We start from the raw sequence: 18,974 nt of genomic DNA on the forward strand, positions 1-18,974 counted from the left end.
GTGAAGGAAAGACTCTTTAGTTTAGGCAAAGGAGCAATAACTTTGGGAGGTTCTCAGTGCACAAGGACTGGTGGATATCAGTTGCTCAGTAAATGTTTTCTGAAGGACTAAACAAATGGCACCCAAATGAGCTGACTGATGAAAAGCAGAGATGTCACCTAGTTCGGGCAAGTCCAGTGAGATACCCAATACCTGAACTTAGATTTCTGATCCTTAATTTGAGAAGCCAGGCTTTGGGAGTCTCATTCTTTGGAAAGAGCTTTTAGCACCTCCACTTTATCCAGCAGAGTAGGATTACAGACTTGCTAAAAGGTTTATCCTACTTCTGCCAATCTGTGATTTTCAAATGTCACATATGGGAATAGGTAGAGGGTTAGCAGGGGAGATGGACAGAGGCTGAAGAATTAAATAGGCCCTTAGCTTCAACGCCTCCAGACACACGGGGCCACATGGCATGGGGATGAGTCCATTTCCATAAATCTATTCCTCCTGGTTGTTGGGCACAGCCAAGCAGTTCCCGTGTTGAATGGAAGCAGGACTATGCCTGAGCTCAGGGTCTTACCAGCTGATTTTCAACTCTAATCCCTCAGTGGAGCCTCCCCAGGCCTGCATGTTTGTAGTGGGGCTCAGCACAGGGGGAGGGCATGAAGTGGGCATCTTCTCATTCAGCTGAACTGTGCCTTGCATCTCTGCAATGCCACGTCCAACACAGAACCTGACACCGGTTGAGGGCTTAAGTGAATACTTATTTAACAGATGATAAGCAATGGGTCCACAAAAATATCCATGGCTCTTGTCTGAAAGGAAAACTTTTTCCAGTTGTGACACTGCCCCTTCCTATTCCTCAAGTTGTGAGGTGCAGATCATGTTTATCAAGCATCTTCTGGTTGGCAGAGGCTATATGGAGTATTTATGCCTGTATTATCTTTTCTAGAAAACTTCACAGCAACCCTCTAACATAGGTATTATCCCCATTTTACAGATGAAAAACCTGGGAATTGTGATTATGTAAGGATGGGCTGGAAGAAGCATAAGCTGGAATCAAGATTGCCAGGAGAAATATCAATAACCTCAGATATGCAGATGATAACCACCCTTATGGCAGAAAGTGAAGAGGAACTAAAAAGCCTCTTGATGAAAGTGAAAGAGGAGAGTGAAAAAGTTGGCTTAAAGCTCAACATTCAGAAAACAAAGATCATGGCATCTGGTCCCATCACTTCATGGGAAATAGATGGGGAAACAGTGTCAGACTTTTATTTTTTGGGGCTCCAAAACCACTGTAGATGGTGACTGCAGCCATGAAATTAAAAGATGCTTACTCCTTGGAAGAAAAGTTATGACCAACCTAGATAGCATATTGAAAAGCAGAGACATTACTTTGCCAACAAAGGTCCATCTAGTCAAGGCTATGGTTTTTCCTGTGGTCATGTATGGATGTGAGAGTTGGACTGTGAAGAAAGCTGAGCACCGAAGAATTGATGCTTTTGAACTGTGGTGTTGGAGAAGACTCTTGAGAGTCCATTGGGCTGCAAGGAGATCCAACCAGTCCATTCTAAAGAAGATCAGCCCTGGGTGTTCTTTGGAAGGAATGATGCTAAAGCTGAAACTCCAGTACTTTGGCCACCTCATGTGAAGAGTTGACTCATTGGAAAAGATCTTGATGCTGGGAGGGATTAGGGGCAGGAGGAGAAGGGGACGACAGAGGATGAGATGGCTGGATGGCATCACCAACTCGATGGACGTGAGTTTGAGTGAACTCCAGGAGATGGTGATGGACAGGGAGGCCTGGCGTGCTGTGATTCATGGGGTCTCCAAGAGTCGGACACGACTGAACGACTGAACTGAACTGAACTGAATAACTACTAAGTGTCAGGTCAGGTCGAGTCAAACTCAGGTTCATCCACCTTTGGAGCTTGTGATCTGCACTGTGGCGCTTTGCTCAGGGGGAGATTCCTCACCCACTGGAATTATTGCGCTAATGGAGAGACTCAAGGGAGAATCTGAGGAAAGACCCAATCCTGCAGCCTGAGATACTGGGTACAGATCTTCCATCAATGCAGTCACAGCCTAGTTGAAATTCTCCCCAGCAACTCCATCACACTAGGAAGTGGATCTACATCAGGTCTTAGGCCCTGAGGAAACCAGCGGGACCAGGTCTTTGAAAGCTAGTGATGGGGACCAAAGCAAAGGCAGTAGTATGCTGAACACACACTGTCTCAGCTGTGCTGTGAGATGGCTGGCGTGGCGGGTTCTGGGAAGGCTGGATATTGGAAATGGGTCTACTCAGCCAATGAGACTATCTACTTGGGACTGTTTGCTTTTAAATCTGTTTGAAAATGGTCCCAGATCAAATTCTACCTGGAAAGTTGGCCATTGAGTCCCCAAGTGATACTTTAAATAAATGTAGCAAGCTCTGAAGGAAGCTGGCATGCCTGAAACTCTTTACTATATGCTGGGTCTGTTTTCAAAATTTTCAGGGCTCCTATGGTTCTGGGACTCCTTGGTGGCTCAGATGGTAAAGAATAGACCTGCAATGCAGGAGACCTGGGTTCAATCCCTAAGTCAGGAAGATCCCCTGGAGGATGGCAATCCACTTCAGGATTCTTGCCTGGAGAATCCCCATGGACAGAGGAGGCTGGTGGGCTACAGTCTATGGGGCCACAAAGAGTCAGATACAACTGAGTGACTAACGTGTGTGTGCACCCCCCCCCCCCCACACACACACACTTATGATTATATTTGTTATTTTAGGAGAGGAAGGCTATTAAGTGTATATTTCCTTCCCAGTGTAAGTAAAAGGAACATTAATCTTTCTCTTCAAATCTAATAAAAGACAAATTCTAGATGTGAGACCTTGATTCTGAGGTCTAGATTCCAGTCTCTCCTTGTTTGGTATCTTACTTTTCCCAGTATCAATGTGGTAGATGCAGTCTAGGTAGGGACAGAGACCCTGGTCTGGAAGTCATGGGCCCTGTAGCTTGGTCTAGACACTTATTGACTGGGTGATCCTGGGTATTCTCTGGGACTAGACTTGAAGAGCTCTAGGAACACCAAATAATCACCACAGCCTCCTGCTTCCTGAAGCTAGTGACAGGTAACAGCATACCCCCTGAAAACTGCAAATGCTGAAAGGGGGAGCAAGCTCTGTCCCTTCATGGGCAGGCCTTGGGGCTTTGGGAAGATGCAAAGAGAGGGACCTGATGCAAGATGCTACAACCTCAGAGTCAGAGAGGGAAATGGTACTTATCTTAATGAGCTGGAGGGGCTCTAATGGCCTGGGGTGAGAGTGGGAGGTGGGAGTCAGGGGAGGGGTGAGGTCTCAGCAACAGAAGCTTGGCAGGTGAGATGACTGCTGCTTGCTCACTCCAGGTGATGAACAGTGTGTGCAACCGTTGTGGGGTCTCGTGTGGGCAGTGACCCAAGCTTCCCAGGTGGAAGGCAGGCTGCTGAGCCGCGTGTGCAGCAGGTGCAGAACCCGGAGTGCTGGAGCCCTATCAGCAGGATAGTTTTTTTTAGTTCATGAACAGTTTTCCTCACATTAATTGGCTCTCTAGGGCCCTGGGAGTAGCACTGGTACCTCAGAACAGTACCGTTACTGGGAGAGCGATTCCCCTGGTGACAGGAAGGAGGCAGGCTGTGTTTTGGGGGATGTATTTCTGCTGCCAGGACTACTTGGAAGGCTATAGCTAGAGAGGGAGTTCAAGGTAGATGTGATTGATGGACAGGGTCTTGGAGAGGCCTCTTGTCTGCTGGAACTCTCTCATTTAAGAGAGACCAGTCATTGTTGACTGCTGTGATGGCTGGAGAGCAGGAAAGACCTATAAGAGTGTATCTCTAACCCCTCATTGAGTACATGGGACACCAGAATTCCAGAAAGTTCTAGAATTCTGCTGTCACATAATCGGTCACTTACAGAGCAAAGAAAAAAAATTCAGGTAGCTCCCTTGACTGTCAATCTAGGGCTTGTCTGGGCTTGAGGGACAGTAGGAACCACAGACCTAGAGTAGGGTGCTGCCCTTGGTTCCCCCACCATTCCTCAGTCCAGGCCCAGTTGGAAATTGGGACAGTGGCCTTGCATAGAGTGTGTTCGTGCATCAGTTCCTGGATTGACTCTTGAGATAGGGAGTGAAAAGAGATAGAGGTGCCACTCGGTGAGATGAGCTCAGTTTCATCATACCCGTACTTTCTGCATTCTGCTACGGGTATTTTCTTGACACAAAAACCTTATTTCACAGTCAGGCAGTTCCTAGGAGCGTGTGCTCATCCATCTCCAGCCTGTATCTGTCACCTAGCTCTTACACGCAGGTTCCGACTCTTGGCTCAGATCTGCTACCTAGCTCTGATTCACAGTCCCTGGATCCCCCTGCCTGACCTTATTTCACATAGTGCCTCCGTGGGTTATGCTCCCAAATCCTCTGGCTTCGACTCTGACCACTCTCTCCTATCCTGGGCCTGAGTTTCTAGTACCTATTTCTAGTACCTACAGGGCTCTTAACTGCTTGTAGTCCAGAACAGAAGCTTAGCCATGGCCTTTAAGGCTCTTCCCTATCTGACCCCGCACTAATTTTATTCAAAAAGCCTCATCTGTCATTCTTCTGCATGGGCTTTGCATTCATTCCCCACAGGGCCTCACACTTTATCATCTGTTATCCTCTGTTTATAGTGCCCCCTCTTCTGAAATGCCCTTTCCTTGTTAAGTTACATCCTCCCAAAGTGAAAGTGCTAGCTTAGTCATCTCCATCTATCTGCGGCCCCAGAAGACTGTAGCCCGCCAGGCTCCTCTGTCCATGGATTCTCCAGGCAAGAATACTGGAGTGGGTAGCCATTTCCTTCTCCAGGGGATCTTCCTGACCCAGGGATTGAACCCCAGTGTCCTGCATTGCAGGCAGATTCTTTACCATCTGAGCCAACACAGAAGCCCCCAAACTGAAGATCTAGCTGAAATGTGACCCAGCAGAACTAGAGCACACAGGGATGGCAGTTGGCTTTGGAATAAGTAGGTTCCCCATTATGGGAATTGAACCCCAAAGGGTGAGACTGAAACATGATAGCTGTTGCTTTAGGTCAGGGATCAGCAAACCTTTTCTGTATAGACAGGACGTAATTTGGGGCTTTGCACATCATAGAGGCTCTGTTACAACTACTCAACTCTGTCACTGCAGCACAAAAGCAGTCATAGACAATATAAAAATAAATGGGCATGACTGTGTTCTAATAAAAGTTTATTTACAAAAACAGATGAATTAGTTTTCTGACCCTTGTTTTAGGCTCTGCTTGGGGAAATTGGGTGAATTTGAACCTGTGGGTGGCATCAAATAGAAATAGCTGCATAGGAGCTGGAGAAAGCAATGGCACCCCACTCCAGTACTCTTGCCTGAAAAATCCCATGGACAGAGGAGCCTGGTAGGCTGCAGTCCATGGGGTCACTAAGAGTCGGACACGACTGAGCGACTTCACTTTCACTTTTCACTTTCATACCTTGGAGAAGGAAATGGCCACCCACTCCAGTGTTCTTGCCTGGAGAATCCCAGGGACGGGGGAGCCTGGTGGGCTGCCATCTATGGGGTCGCACAGAGTCGGGCATGAGTGAAGCGACTTAGCAGCAGCAGCAGCAGCATAGGAGCCAGACAGGGCCAAAAGATATGGAAGGGAATCACAGGCAACATGCTAACACTATGTTAGGATGAGGTGCAGGGAGGGGAGAGCAGGAGGAGCAGAAGGGAGTTTGGCACATATATAGGATTACTTGAAGGAGAGAAGTAGGAACTCTGTTTGGAAAGGAAATTTAGGGCCAAATTTCCTTTCCAAACAAAAGGATCTTAACCAATTTAGGCTATTCGGTAGACAGTACGGAGACATTGAAGATTTGGGGTCAGTGGAATATAATCAAATCTGTATTTTTGAAAAATCATTCAGGCTTACTGAGAAGAATGATTAGAGGAAACAAGGCTGGATATAGAAAGACCTGCTAGGAGGCTACTGTAGTTGTCCAGGCAACGGGTTCAGCATTTCTGGTCCCCTGAACCAGTGCTGGTCTGGATGTGTGTGCTAAGTTGCTTCAGTTATGTCGGACTCTTTGTGGCCCTTTGGACTATAGGCTACCAAGCTCTTCTGTCCATGGGATTCTCCAGGTAAGAATACTGAAGTCGGTTGCCATGCCCTTCTCCAAGGGATCTTCCCGACCCAGGGATCTTCCCGACCCAGGGATCAAACCCTCGTCATCCCTTATGTCTTCTGCATTGGCAGACAGGTCCTTTACCACTAGCGCCACCTGGGAGATATAGATACAGATATCTATCTATCTATCTATCTATCTATCTATCTATCTATATGTATCTGATCTGGATGCCTAAGAATTATTTTGGAAACTTGCTAAAAATATAGATTCCTGGTCCCGTACCCACACCCAGGAGATTTGGGTTTGGTCGATAGGGTGTTTCTAATAAACCCTCCAGATTTGTAAATCATTGGTCCAGTGAGGCAGAATGAGGCCTGATCTTTTTAAGAGGCTATGGATGCCAGAGGAAGTAAAATACAGGTCCTTCTTCCTCCTGCTGCTGCCTTTGTCTGTTCATGGCTGCCTGTCCATGTTTTCTGTCACACACACCACCATTCTGCTCATCATCCCACTTTGGTCTTGTGCTATTGGTTCTCTTCAAAACAACTCTTCTGTCCCTTTCCTTCCATTTCTGTCCTCATTTAGGCTCCCATTAAACCTCTTCCCTACTCCCCACTCCCCTCTCCAGTCCATCAGTGTTAGTTACTCAGTCATGTCTGACTCTTTGCAACCCCATGGACTGTGACCCACCAGCCTCCTCTGTTCATGGGATTCTCCAGGAAAAATACTGGAGTGGGTAGCCATTACCTTCTCCAGGGGATCTTCCCCATCCAGGAAACGAACCCGGGTCTCCCACATTGCAGGCAGAGCCATCAGGGAAGCCCTAGTCCATCAAGGCAGTCATAAGCCCAGTCTGTCAGTCTTCAGAACCTTTTTGGGTGGCCTCTGCTTTTAGGATAAAGGCTCCTTGGCTCGGCAGGCAGGACTCTTCAGGAGCATACTCTCCTGCCAGTCTTTCCAAGCTCATTCCTGTCACTTTCCCTCTGTGCTCTTGAAAATTTTCCTGTACTCTGGGATTTTGCAATTATCCCGGACTTGTAGTCTTGACCCATCCTCATATCTTCCCTCTAACTTGACCCTGTTTTTCCTCTCTGTTTCTCTCCCAGCTTGTGTGTGACTGTATCTCCCTGGGGGGAGGGGGAGGGTTGGCTGCCAGGGACACCTCTCAGGACCTTTGTGCGCTGCAAATGTGTGTCTTCTCCATCTGAAGTCCTAATCCTCTGCTGTGACGGACATTTGGTCACTATGGCAACTGACTGTGACGTCACAGGATAAGGACTTCAGGTGAAGTGGCAGGAGCAGGTGAGTGTGTAGGAGACAGATTTTAATGTCTGTCGAAGCCCCCTCACCCCCACCCTCCTTCTGTGCCGGGGGCATGGAGGGCTATCTTGGGCTCCTGCTGATTTTTAGAACGCCGCGGTGAGAGTGTGTGCCTGGCATCTGCGTGCTGCAGTAGTGTGGGGCTGACAGAGTGTGTCAACTTGAGCTCTGGCTGTGCCGGCACCGCTGCTGCGTGAGCCTGTTATTCCATTCTGGATTGCTATTTTGATACCCAGATTGCATCATTCTTCCTACGTATAAACAGGGGGTCCCCAGGGCCCTGCAGCTACTCACTTCTCCACCAACACTGTTGTTGTGATGAGCTCTATTTAAATGAGCTGCCGGATCGGGGCAGGTTCCAGCCACACATGAGCACTGTCATTTTGGGGAACATGGAGGGCTGAAGGATTTTTGGATCGAGTCCTAAAAGGCTGGGAGTGATGGCCTCCTGAGCTATGCAGAGGGCGACAGAGCTAGTTCCTGAAAGTTGAAAATCTCGTTTTCTTCCTTCTGAGCTTCTGTTCCAAGGCACCCAGAGGATTAGGAAGGAGATGCAGCTAGGAAGAGAGTCGCCTCTCTGAGGTCTCCCTCTCGCTGTTCAGTTTGGGAAAAATACTGCAGAGCCTTCGAGATAAACAGGAACAGGAGGAGTCAACCAAGCCCTTTCTTGCAGAAGCGTCTCAGGTGAGCTGGAGAAACGCAGCCCTGGCTGAGGATGCATCAGGGAAAGGAGGAAAGGACTCAGGCTGCTCCCTTTTCCCCACCCAGTACCCAGCTCCCCGAGGCTTAGGCCCTGTAGCCCAGCTGGCTGCAGCGTGCAGGGTGGGTGTTCCTGGGCACTTGGTAAGCACCATCCTTTGGGACCTGTGGTGGGCTCACCTGTCGCTCTTCTGACTTCTCCCCCAGGTGTTGCTGTAGTCACAGGGCAGCAGGCGCCACAGGTAAGCCTGCTGGCAGCCAGGGGCAGGAGAAGAATCACCTTAGGATCGAAATCTGTCTTTCTAGCAGGGAGGGGGCATCTGGGGAGTGGGTGCAACATGTTTCTTAAAGGTGATGCTGCTGTTCTGAGCTTTGGGCTAGAGGAAGGCTTTGGGGGGCTCATGTGGTGGGGGCCTTAGCTGATGCCCAGTACCCTGGGGCTGCCTTGGTTGGGAGAGCAGGAATGGTTAGTGAGGAGGGCCAGCCTGCCAGAGGATACAACTGGAGAGTTTTTTCTTCCTTGTATAACATGTGGTAGAGGTATAGAGAGGTAGAATGTCTTACTTGTGGCTGCAGATGTAATCAGGGACCGCTCAATGGTTCAGGGTACCGTCTATGGTTTACAGGGACCTGTGGTGTTTTTTAGCTATGTCCCTCCCTCTCTCTGGGCCTCTGTGTCACCATCTTTATGGTGAGGGAATTGATTAGGTGAACAGTGGAAAAAGCTAGGTCTGGAAGCTAGGTTTGTGCAACTTTGGTTCTACAGGTGAGAGCTGGCAGTAGAGCATCAGTCTTCTCCAGACGATGCCACTGCTCTGTTGGAGTCAGAGCGTGGGTCCCAGCTGCAAAGTTTCAGGGAGCCCTGGCCAAGAGCTTTAGAATGATGGGCTTTTTTAACCCTCAGAGTGTTGCTTAGCACTGAGCTCAGGCTTGTGTGCACGTGCCTGTTGGGCCGGGCTGACCCAGTGCTAGTTTTCTGAGACCTCTTTGGGAATTCTCTCCCATCCCGGCCCCATGCCCAGGTTGCCTTGGCACTGCCCTTCATATCTGAGGTAGACTACCCACTCTTGGCCCACCTTCCTTGCTACCTCGCTAAGTTCTGGGCTTGTCGTGCTCTCTAGGCAGCAGCAGTGGTTGTAGTGCCAGATCTCAGGCTTCACCCTAAGTCTGCTGTTGGGTCTTTCTGTGAAGCTGGGATTTAGGGGAGGCAAGTTGTGTCCTCCAGGGACCCGGGGTCAGGATACCCTTCTGTCTGTTGGGCATCTGCCCTTTTCTCTTCTCTGCCAGAGGGGAAATACATAACAACTGCACTCAGAATCTTTCTTAACTTGTTGGAGCCTCTTTAAGACTGGTGAGCCTGTCTTTCTCAGCTGCTGAGATATAGGGGCCGATCTATCAGGCTCAGCCACAGTGGGAAGGGATACTCACTCTATGGCAGTGGTCCTCAAATTTGTACACTGTAATGTTGTACATTGTAATCAACCTGTAAAGTTCCTGGAGAATTTAAAAAAATACTGCTGCCTGGCTCCCATCTCCTGAAACTGATTTAATTGACATGGGCTGTGGACTGACATCAGGATGTTTAAAAGTGCCTCATATGATTCAAATACGTAACAGAGCTTGAGAACCACTCATCTACAGAATGAAACTGCCCCTAGATTTATTTTTCTAGGCAGAAAAACTCTGTTTCATTTGCCTTTTCTCAAATATCATATTTATTAAAACTATAAGCATCGCTGGGGCTGTCTCCCAGCTCTTCCTGGATTTCAAATTCAAAGCTGCGTCCAGATCATCTTTAGAGTTTGATCATTATTATGGAATATTTTACTTATAATCAAATTTTTTGGTTAATTTAAAAAATTAAAATTCCCTTGTTTACACTTGAGTTGACAGTGAAAAGTGAAAGTGTAGTCACTTTCTGTCCATGGAATTCTATCCATGGCATTCTCTAGGCAAGAATACTGGGTTGGATTGCCATTTCCTTCTCCAAACACTTGAATTAGAGAGGAGTATAGCGACATGGGCAGGGGTGAGTTTTAGAGGTGGACAGACTTGGGTTCCAGTTGTAGTTCTGCCCCTACTTTCTGTGATCTTCTGTAGGTGACAACTTCTTGAAGCCTCAGTCTATCCAACTCTGAAATGGGGATAATGCCTACCTCTGTATGGTGGATTGACAGTTAAATAAACCTGTAAAGTGCCTAATATAGGGAGTGGTGGTAAAAGAATAATATGCTTTACCCTCCCAGAGCCCAGAAGTGCTCACGCTTGTGACAGAGGGACTGAACAGCCTCAGTTTTCAGAAGACCTCTGGTACCTGTGAGTTCTTCACTCACTCTGGAAGCAGAAGCGTCACCTCCTTTGGGGATGGTTGTGTGGCTTTTGGGCCCTGGTCCTCCATTTCTCAGAACGGATGTTCCTCTGTATGAAATAGAAGCTCAATGCTGTCGCTTGAAAAATTCAAGTAGAAAAATGAAAGCAATATATCTAAATATTTTATGTAATTTGTGATTTAAATAACTAAATTAAATATTATAAACTGTATTAAAACTAAATGTTAAATATTATAAGTTGATATTTGGTCATTTTATATATATGCACAGCTCTAGGAGTTCATGTATTCCGGTTGTCAAAAAAAGAACTTTGTTTTGGTATTCTCATTGAAAAATGGGGAATCTTCTTTAAAAAACAAAAAGCTCAAGGTTGACACAGCTTGATGGGGCTTAGGAAGGTTACGGACCTCCTCAGGGACGATAAGAATTTCTGGGCAAAAGTTATGACACAAAGAGAGCCCATGTCCTCCATGTCTACTCTGGGCCCTACAGCTATCCTGGAACCTGGGTGCTGCTGCCGCTGCAGTTCTCCAGCTCTGCTATCAGCTGCAGCAGCCCGTCTTCAGACGGGAGCAGCTCTTCGGTCCAGGCCTCCCTCAGCCACAAGCCTGTCCCTGATTTGCTGGCAAGGGTGGTCTGTCTCTTTCCATCTTGCCCAGGGGAATTTATTTCTGAAGCGTAGTTGCAGAGGAGGAGGGTTGAGAAATCTGTGTGTGTGTGTGTGTGTGTTAGTCACACTCAGTTGTGTCTGACTCTTTGTGCTTCTATGGATTGTAGCCCATCAGGCTACTCTGTCTATGAGATTCTCCAGGCAAGAATACTGGAGTGGGTTGCCATTCTCTTCTCCAGAGGGATCGTCCCGATCCAGGGATCGAACCCAGGTCTCCTGCATTGAAGGCAGATTCTTTACTGTCTGATCTACCAGGGAAACCTGGTAATCCATACTTCCCTGCTAGTCCCATATCTCTCACTTAAGGATGTAGAAAGTGTGATTCAGAGAAAAGGGGTCACTGATTTCAGGTTGCACAGTTAGTGACAGTCTTGAACCTGGAACCTACATCTCCCAATTCACAGCCTTTCCTAGGGCCGACACCTCTGCTCTGAATCAGACCTGATTCCTTTATTTTCCTGGGCTGGTTTTTTCCACCACCCAGAAAACTTCCAGATGGCTTTTTTCTACTTTCATTGGCTGCGAGTGCAAGGAATACACATGGAATACTCAAACTGGAAAGAAACATAATTGTTGAATATGCTAAAAATCATGCAATATTTTTTAGTGTCAATTGTGGATTATTTTTGTATGTAGACATATGAACAGATAGTTAAAATGCAATGTGATATATGTTATATTAGAAGGATGTTCAGGGTACTGTGGGAACCCTGAAGAGGGAATAATTAATTCTTCCTAAGGGAAATCAACCTTGCTTCTCAAAGCTAGAACATTCAAACCAGTTTGGAAGGATGAATAGGAAGGAGTTTATCTGAAAAAGAGTGGGGTAGCAAGGAAGAGTATTTTAGGGAGAGGAAACAAACACTTTCACAAACACAAGAGTTATGCAAAGATTTGGTGCATTTAGGGGATAGCAGAGGTATTTGGCATGGCAAGGATGTAGGATGTGTGGCAGGTGAAGCTAGAGATGAGACTAGAAAGAGTTGAAGCCAGTGTGGAAAGGGCCTTGAGCCACAAGCTAAGGATTTTGGCCTTTGGGGCCATGGGAGGTACAGGATGTGATGAGGCCTTGTCTGATCTATTCAGTTATTTCTCTTTTTCTCATCATGCTAATGAGACTGTGTTACTATGACTAATGTTTGAGCATCTGCTACCAGGGAGTTGGAAGCCTTATGGAAATTATTTTCAACAATTAGAACAGCATTTCTGACCTGGGGGGAAATGAGGAGGGTCTTCCCTGACCAGCCAAGTGGAAGGGAGGGACAGTTGCATGATGCCCCTGGATGATGCTCCCTGTGCAAAACATCCTTTTCACGTCTGTTGACGGGCAGAAAAGTATCCAGGAGATTGCAGATCCAGCTCTGTCATTAAGTCCGTGGCTCTGCGGAGGCTAGGGGAAGGATTTTTTTTTTTTTTTTTTTGGCAGGGAGGAGTGGTAGGTGAGGAGAAGAGCAGTAGTAAACTATTGCTTTGCATGATTTTGTAGATTTGATTTTTCCGGGATATATCAGTTACCTTTTGCTGCATCGAAAGCCACTCCAAATCTTAGTGGTTAAAACAATAACCAAGCTTTATTTATGATTCTGCAGGCTGAGAGTTTGGGCTGGCATACTCTGGGTGGTTCTGCTGGGCTGCGCTGGGCCTGCTAATCTCTGCTGTGCACAGTTGGTGGGTGTGTTGGGGCTCCCTGGCTTGTTTTGGCTTCAGGTGGCTTACCTGAGACAACTAAGGCCTCGCTGCCCATAGTTTCTTATCTCCCAGCTATCTAACCTGTTGTTGTTCGTGTGGCAGTATTCGCGTTCTGAGACGGAGAGCAGAATCATATAAAGCCACTTGAGGTCTAGGCTTCGAACTTATTCAGTATCCTTTTTGCTGCATTCTGATGGCCAAAACAGGTCATGAGGGCAGCCTAGCTTCAAAAGAGAGAGAATAGACTACAGTTTTTTTTGAAGACTCCACTTTTAATGGATAGGATTGCAAGGGCATGGACACAAGGAGGGGAAGAATTTGTGGCCACTTTTTCAGTCTCTCAGACTATCTGACTTTCATCACGTGGGAGAGTTGATAATTAAGGTTATTGTCTTACCATAAATGGGATATGAGAAATCTTTTGAATTCAAAGTCAGCATTCATGGAGGATTATGTGAATTCTCAAGTATTGTTTAGTTCAGTCCTCCCAGCAACTCTTGTTTTCCCTTTCTATTTTGCATATGAAGGAAACTGGTGTACTGAGGAGCTAAGTGAGATTAAGTGACTTGCCCAACCAAGGTCATTGGGTGGTAAACCTGGTGTTTGGACTTGTTTGTCTGCCTGCAACTCTAGAGCAACTGCCATTGTGTCATTTTGGTGATATGAAACAGAGAAGACCGTGGTGTTATTGCTACATCACTGGCAGAGCCAGCCCCTACATCACAACCAAGCCAGCCAGGTTGTCCTCATCCCTGGGCACAGGCACCTGGCCCTCAGGAGCTCGTCTCCTTGTCCTCAGTGGGCCAAGTACTTACGGAGTGGACCTGAAGTACTGCAGTCTTCAGGGTGGCAGTGTCACACTGCTTATATAGTTCAGGAACGCTGACGAATGTGTTGGAGACTGCTGCATTTCTCTGGAGAGAGGGAGGTAGGACAAGATGTTCATGTTCAGGGGTGAAAGTACACCCAGCATGGACTGTGTGGAGAAGGCGCAGCAAAACCTCTTTGAGCCCCAGGGGCAGACCAGTTAGTCTTGGTTGTTACAAGAGAAGAGTATCTCCTAGTTGAGCAGGCAGGCAGTCCTTGCCTTTCTCTGGCTAGAACTTTCTGAAAGCTCTAGCTTTGAAATCTCTAAAGAAATTCTCCTACACAGTAGTATAAATGGCTGGAGCTTTGCCCTGGGCTAAACTGACCCCTTTGAACTTAGCCAGTAGTGGGAACTGGGCTCTCAGGGCTGTGAAATGAAGGGTGGGAGCAGCGGGAAGGCACCTGATTATCACAACGGGAGCAGGGTTGGGCCTCTGTTTTGTAGGAAGGAAAGAGATGTAGGATCAGGCAAAGTTGAGGATGTGGGGAGGTCTGTAGGGCAGGCCTCTAATAGGTTGCTCATGTCCAGAGTACCCTGATGGTAAGTGCAGGCTATGGCATCAAACATACTTCATTTGGGCACAGATGGTTTTGGTACATACCTGGGTGTTGTGTATTAGAAAGCCTTGTGTCTAGGTCTTATGTATAACCTGCTATGTTGCCCTGACTGTGCTGTCTTTGCCCTCTTCTCCCAGAGCTCATCTCCTGTCCTAGGTGTGAGTGAGTATACATTACCAGGGATGTAACTGAACATTTTCTGCTGCAGTGCTTTTCTTCTGGGCAATCCAAGATGGTGAGGGTAAGTCAGGACAAGCAAAGAAGCAGCTAATCCTTTTCAGAAATCTGTGTGACCCTGTCCATAAGTCTGTCTGTCCACCCATCACTCTATCTTACTTGTTACCCTTCCACCAGTTTACCTAATCATCCATCCATCCATCCATCCTTCTATCCAGAAGAGAATCAAAATGTTTCAGTTGGGGAAGCCAAATGAGTGTGTTTTTTTCTCTCTTATAGCTTTTACTGGAAATTATGACCACTAGGCTTTTATTCCCTCCACCCTCCCAATACTCAAGCTAAAACTCATTCACCAGCCTGGGTTAGATAGGTTCATCAGTTTTGCTTGTGCTGCTGCTGCTGCTAAGTCGCTTCAGTCGTGTCCGACTCTGTGCGACCCCATAGACGGCAGCCCACCAGGCTCCCCCATCCCTGGGATTCTCCAGGCAAGAACACCAGAATGGGTTGCCATTTCCTTTTCCAATGCATGAAAGTGAGAAGTGAAAGTGAAGTCGCTCAGTCAGGTCTGACTCTAGCAACCCCATGGACTGCAGCCTACCAGGCTCCTCCGTCCATGGGAGTTTCCAGGCAAGAGTACTGGAGTGGGGTGCCATTGCCTTCTCCGAGTTTTGCTTGTATTTAACAACTAATACCTTTTCCCTGAGTTTCTGAAATTTCACACCACTTACTGACTAGTATCCTTTCTCATTCTTTCTCCACTGGGGTATCCTTGCCACTGCATTTTATTCATTTGCCATCTTACTTACTTGCTCCTGTATTACATTCTTACTGAATGTCTGACATATATGCCAGGGCCTGTTCTGAGTACTAGGGAGACAGAGACCCATGTATCTACCCTCAAGGAATTAATAGTTTAGTTAGTAAAACCTACATTTCTTCTCTTTTCTTTTTCTTTCTGTGGGTTTGTCAGATCCCAGGGTGAGGACAAAGCTGTCAGAATCCACATCAGTTTGGTGGCCTGTATTATTCAGTGCAGACAGGCTAATTTTTCAGAAATCTTCTTTTCATCTCTCATATCAGCCCTCCATGATATTTTCTGACCAAATGAATGAACATTTGTACCAGGAGAAGGCCAGAGATTCTTGGTCCTGGCAAACCCCAGTAGTGGAAACACAGCTCTGAGAGTTGGTCTGTCGTACTCTTTCCTGGCTATTTATGATCATCCTTTTGTGCACTCATACAGCTACAGTTTCTTCTTCTCTGCAGCATGTTGAAATTTTTGCTTTTGCCTGTGCTTTACGTTTTCCTCCCTTGTCTGCCTGGTGAACTTCTACTTATCATTCAGTATCCAATTCAAATGTCACCTCTTTATGGAGGGCCTTTCCTAGCCTCTCCTAGATGGAACTCCTGGAAACCTCGCTTTGCTTCCTTAGCACTTGGTACATCCTTTCATCACAGCATAACCCACTGAGTGTTCGCCACACTGTCCAGGCTGTGTACCTTGAGAGCCGAACCTTGCCTTATTTATCTGCATATCCTCAGCTGCAACACAGGATTTGTGTGAATAGGCCTTGAGGCCACTGCTCTTAGTCACATGCTTTCCCTCATGCACCCCCACGTGTCCCTCCCAGGCAGCTCTCCAGAATGGACTACACTCCAAAATAGTGGAGGAACAGCTCTGTGGCTCCCCAGTCCCTAGCGTGTTTACCACTCATAAAAGCAGGTCCAAATGATGAAGATGCTGTCAGTAACTCCAGAACTGTCTACTCCTAGAACTGCTCAGAGTGCAAAGAGAAGAGGGCAGCTCACATCCTCTGTACCTACTGCAACCGCTGGCTTTGCAGCTCCTGCACGGAGGAGCACCGGCATGGCCCGGCCCCTGGGGGCCCGCTCTTTTCCCGGACCCAGAAGGGATCTCCAGGTATCACTCCCTCCCCTCCACTAGCTCACACACCCTGCCCCCTACACCCTGCCCCGTAAGTAGTACCAAACCACAAAATCTCTGGAGAAGAGCTCTCTGCCCTTGTTTCCCTGCTGGGGGTGAGAGTAGGGGTGGTCTCTGAGCCTTTCCGAAAGAAAAGCTGTTTCCTCCAGAGTCACAGCACAGTGTGCCTTCACTCCAGGCTCTCCCTGTTGCCAGGCCGGGGCAGGTGGCGAGTGGGGAGTAGGTGACTGTGAGTGAGATGGTGCGGGGAGGAAAAGTCTTGAATTACTGTGGCAGCTAATTGAGTTCACTGTCTTTCACCTCTGTTTAGAAAAATCAGACCCCGCTTCTGTTTAGTTACTTGATTAATTCAACATCCAGGATCAGGGTTTGTCCATTTATCTGTCCAGCACCATCTGTTTTAAGTGACAATCTTCTTCAAAGTCTTTTCTCAAGGCCCTTGAACTGTGGGAAAGGTTTTACCTTCGTCAGACAGGAACCAAAGTTTATGATCCATGTGATCTGATCTAGGTAGCTGGTTTCAGCCTCAGTCTGGATTGGGCAGCTGTTTCAGCCCCACTGTAACAGAATCATGGCCAATGAGGAGGTGTAGGTTAAGTTCTGAAGGACTCACTATTCTGCAGGAGATCCATGTGCAGCAAGTAGCAGGCACCTTCCTCAGGCTCAGCAGATGGTGAGACGCCTGGGGCTTGACGGTGTGTTATTTCTGGACAACTGTGTAAATCTGGCCATTGTAAGCCCACCTTCCTCATTGTGTTCCTGGAACCTCACTGGCCCAGAGAGAGGGTCACTTTTGCACCACCTTCCCTCTAGCTCTGGATCTTCCCTGTGTCCATAGAAGGCTGAGGGTGCTCAGTGGAGCTAACTTAAGAGGTCTTCCTGAGCAAGACATGCCCACTTTCTCCATCTTCTTTGGCAGGAGTGAATGGTGGTTCTGGAGACTTCGCCTTGTACTGTCCTCTACACACGCAGGAAGTTCTCAAGCTGTTTTGCGAGACCTGTGATGTGCTTACATGCCATAGCTGCCTCATGGTGGAACACAAAGAACACAGGTGGGGCAGGGTGGCTGCCCAAGGGGACTTGGGAGGGCTCTGGACTCTCTACCTGTGAGAGTGCTGGGTTCCCAGTGCATGGAAATCCTCTCCCTGCTTAAGCCAGCCTTCAGTCCCCAGGCCTGGCTGAAGGTTTTCTCTCTTCTGTTGTGTGGGGCTTCTCTGGAGAAGCCCTGAAGGGCTAAGAGTCTCTGACTCCCTAGATGTAACCCCAGCCTCCCTGGGCCTGACTGAGGCAATGCATTGTGGGGATTCTTGCTTAGCTGGCATGCTCAGAATAAGACTTGGTCTTCCTCATTTTTTTCTCTGCCTCCTCCTCTAGGTGCAGACATCTTGAAGAAGTTTTGCAAAACCAGAGGATGCTTCTGGAAAGTGTGACTACACAGGTGGCACATAAGAAATCCAGTCTACAGACATCTGCAAAGCAAATTGAGGACAGGTAGCATCGGCTAGCCCCTTGCCTACACTGGAGATGCTCTGCCTCCTCTCACCCTGGGTCCCAGGACCAGGGTGGAGTGGACATGCAGACACTGGCATATGTCCCAGAAGGCGTATGTCCTGGTCTTAGAGGTCTCAGGGCCAGGGAGGGGGTTTCGGGTCATCTCTTGGTGAATGGAGCCAAGCTAGGTGAGGATGATCACAGTGAACCTGGGGTAAAGTGCCTGCCTTCTGAACATGACCATGAACTGACCAAAGATAGGTGCTTAAGAACAAGGGCACAGAGTGGATACTGGAGAAGAGAGGGCTGCTTATTATGTGAGTACAAGTCAGTGGCAGTCTATCCTTTATCACTCCTTTCCTGATGTTTTCCTTATACATCTATACATGATATGAAATCATCAGTATTTTGTGTAGAAAGAGAAATAAGCAGGTACTGAGAGAGGATCACATGGCAGGCATTGGATTGGGCATCATGCATGCATCATTTTGAGCAGTTCTTACAATTCTTTGAGTCAGGGGTTATCTCCATTCTACTGATGAGGAGGGTAAGGTTCAGAGAGATTAGGTGACTTATCTGAGATCACACAGCTAGTCAGAGACTGAGCTGGGTTTAGAAGCTAAGTCTGCGTGGCTTCAAAGCCTCTTTTTTTTTTTTTTTTTTTAATGGTTTTACTGAGATATAATTTATATACCATAAAATTGCCCTTTTAAAACGTACAGTTCAGTGGGGTTTTTTTTTTAGCATATTCATAGAGTTGTACAACCATTATTATGATGTGAAAGTCACTCAGTCATGTCCACCTCTTTGTGACCCCATGGACTATAGTCCTCCAGGCTTCTCTGTCCATGGGATTCTCCAGGCAAGAATACCGGAGTGGGTTGCTATCCCCTTCTCCAGGGGATCTTCCCAATCCAAGGATCGAACCTGAGTCCCCTGCATTGCAGGTGGATATTTTACCAACTGAGCCATCAGGGAAGCCCTATTGAATTGTACATTTTAAAAGGGAAATTTTATATTTTTTATATAATTTTTATATATAGATATAAAAAATATGATTTTTATACCATAAAATTTCCTTTATAAAATGTACAGTTCAGTGAGTTTTTA

General features: G+C 47.3%; 1 protein-coding gene across 5 annotated transcripts in view; it reads left to right on the forward strand.

Moving 5' to 3' along the window:
• TRIM66 (tripartite motif containing 66) overlaps window positions 1-18,974 on the forward strand; it is a 61,386-nt gene that overhangs the window by 14,186 nt on the left and 28,226 nt on the right. For 4 of the 5 annotated variants that reach the window (XM_070803703.1, XM_070803705.1, XM_070803707.1 and 1 more), the window contains 5 exons: window positions 983-8,122; window positions 14,389-14,492; window positions 16,202-16,349; window positions 17,293-17,425; window positions 17,748-17,864. In XM_070803703.1, the coding sequence (XP_070659804.1) occupies window positions 14,484-14,492; window positions 16,202-16,349; window positions 17,293-17,425; window positions 17,748-17,864 (407 nt within the window). In that variant the 5' untranslated portion in view covers window positions 983-8,122; window positions 14,389-14,483. Of the gene's footprint in view, window positions 1-982; window positions 8,123-8,344; window positions 8,380-14,388; window positions 14,493-16,201; window positions 16,350-17,292; window positions 17,426-17,747; window positions 17,865-18,974 lie in introns of all 5 variants that reach the window. The other variant, XM_070803706.1, reaches the window with a different exon arrangement.

This window comes from Bos indicus, chromosome 15 (assembly GCF_029378745.1).
Source record: "Bos indicus isolate NIAB-ARS_2022 breed Sahiwal x Tharparkar chromosome 15, NIAB-ARS_B.indTharparkar_mat_pri_1.0, whole genome shotgun sequence".
In the NCBI taxonomy this organism is placed as follows: domain Eukaryota; kingdom Metazoa; phylum Chordata; class Mammalia; order Artiodactyla; family Bovidae; genus Bos; species Bos indicus.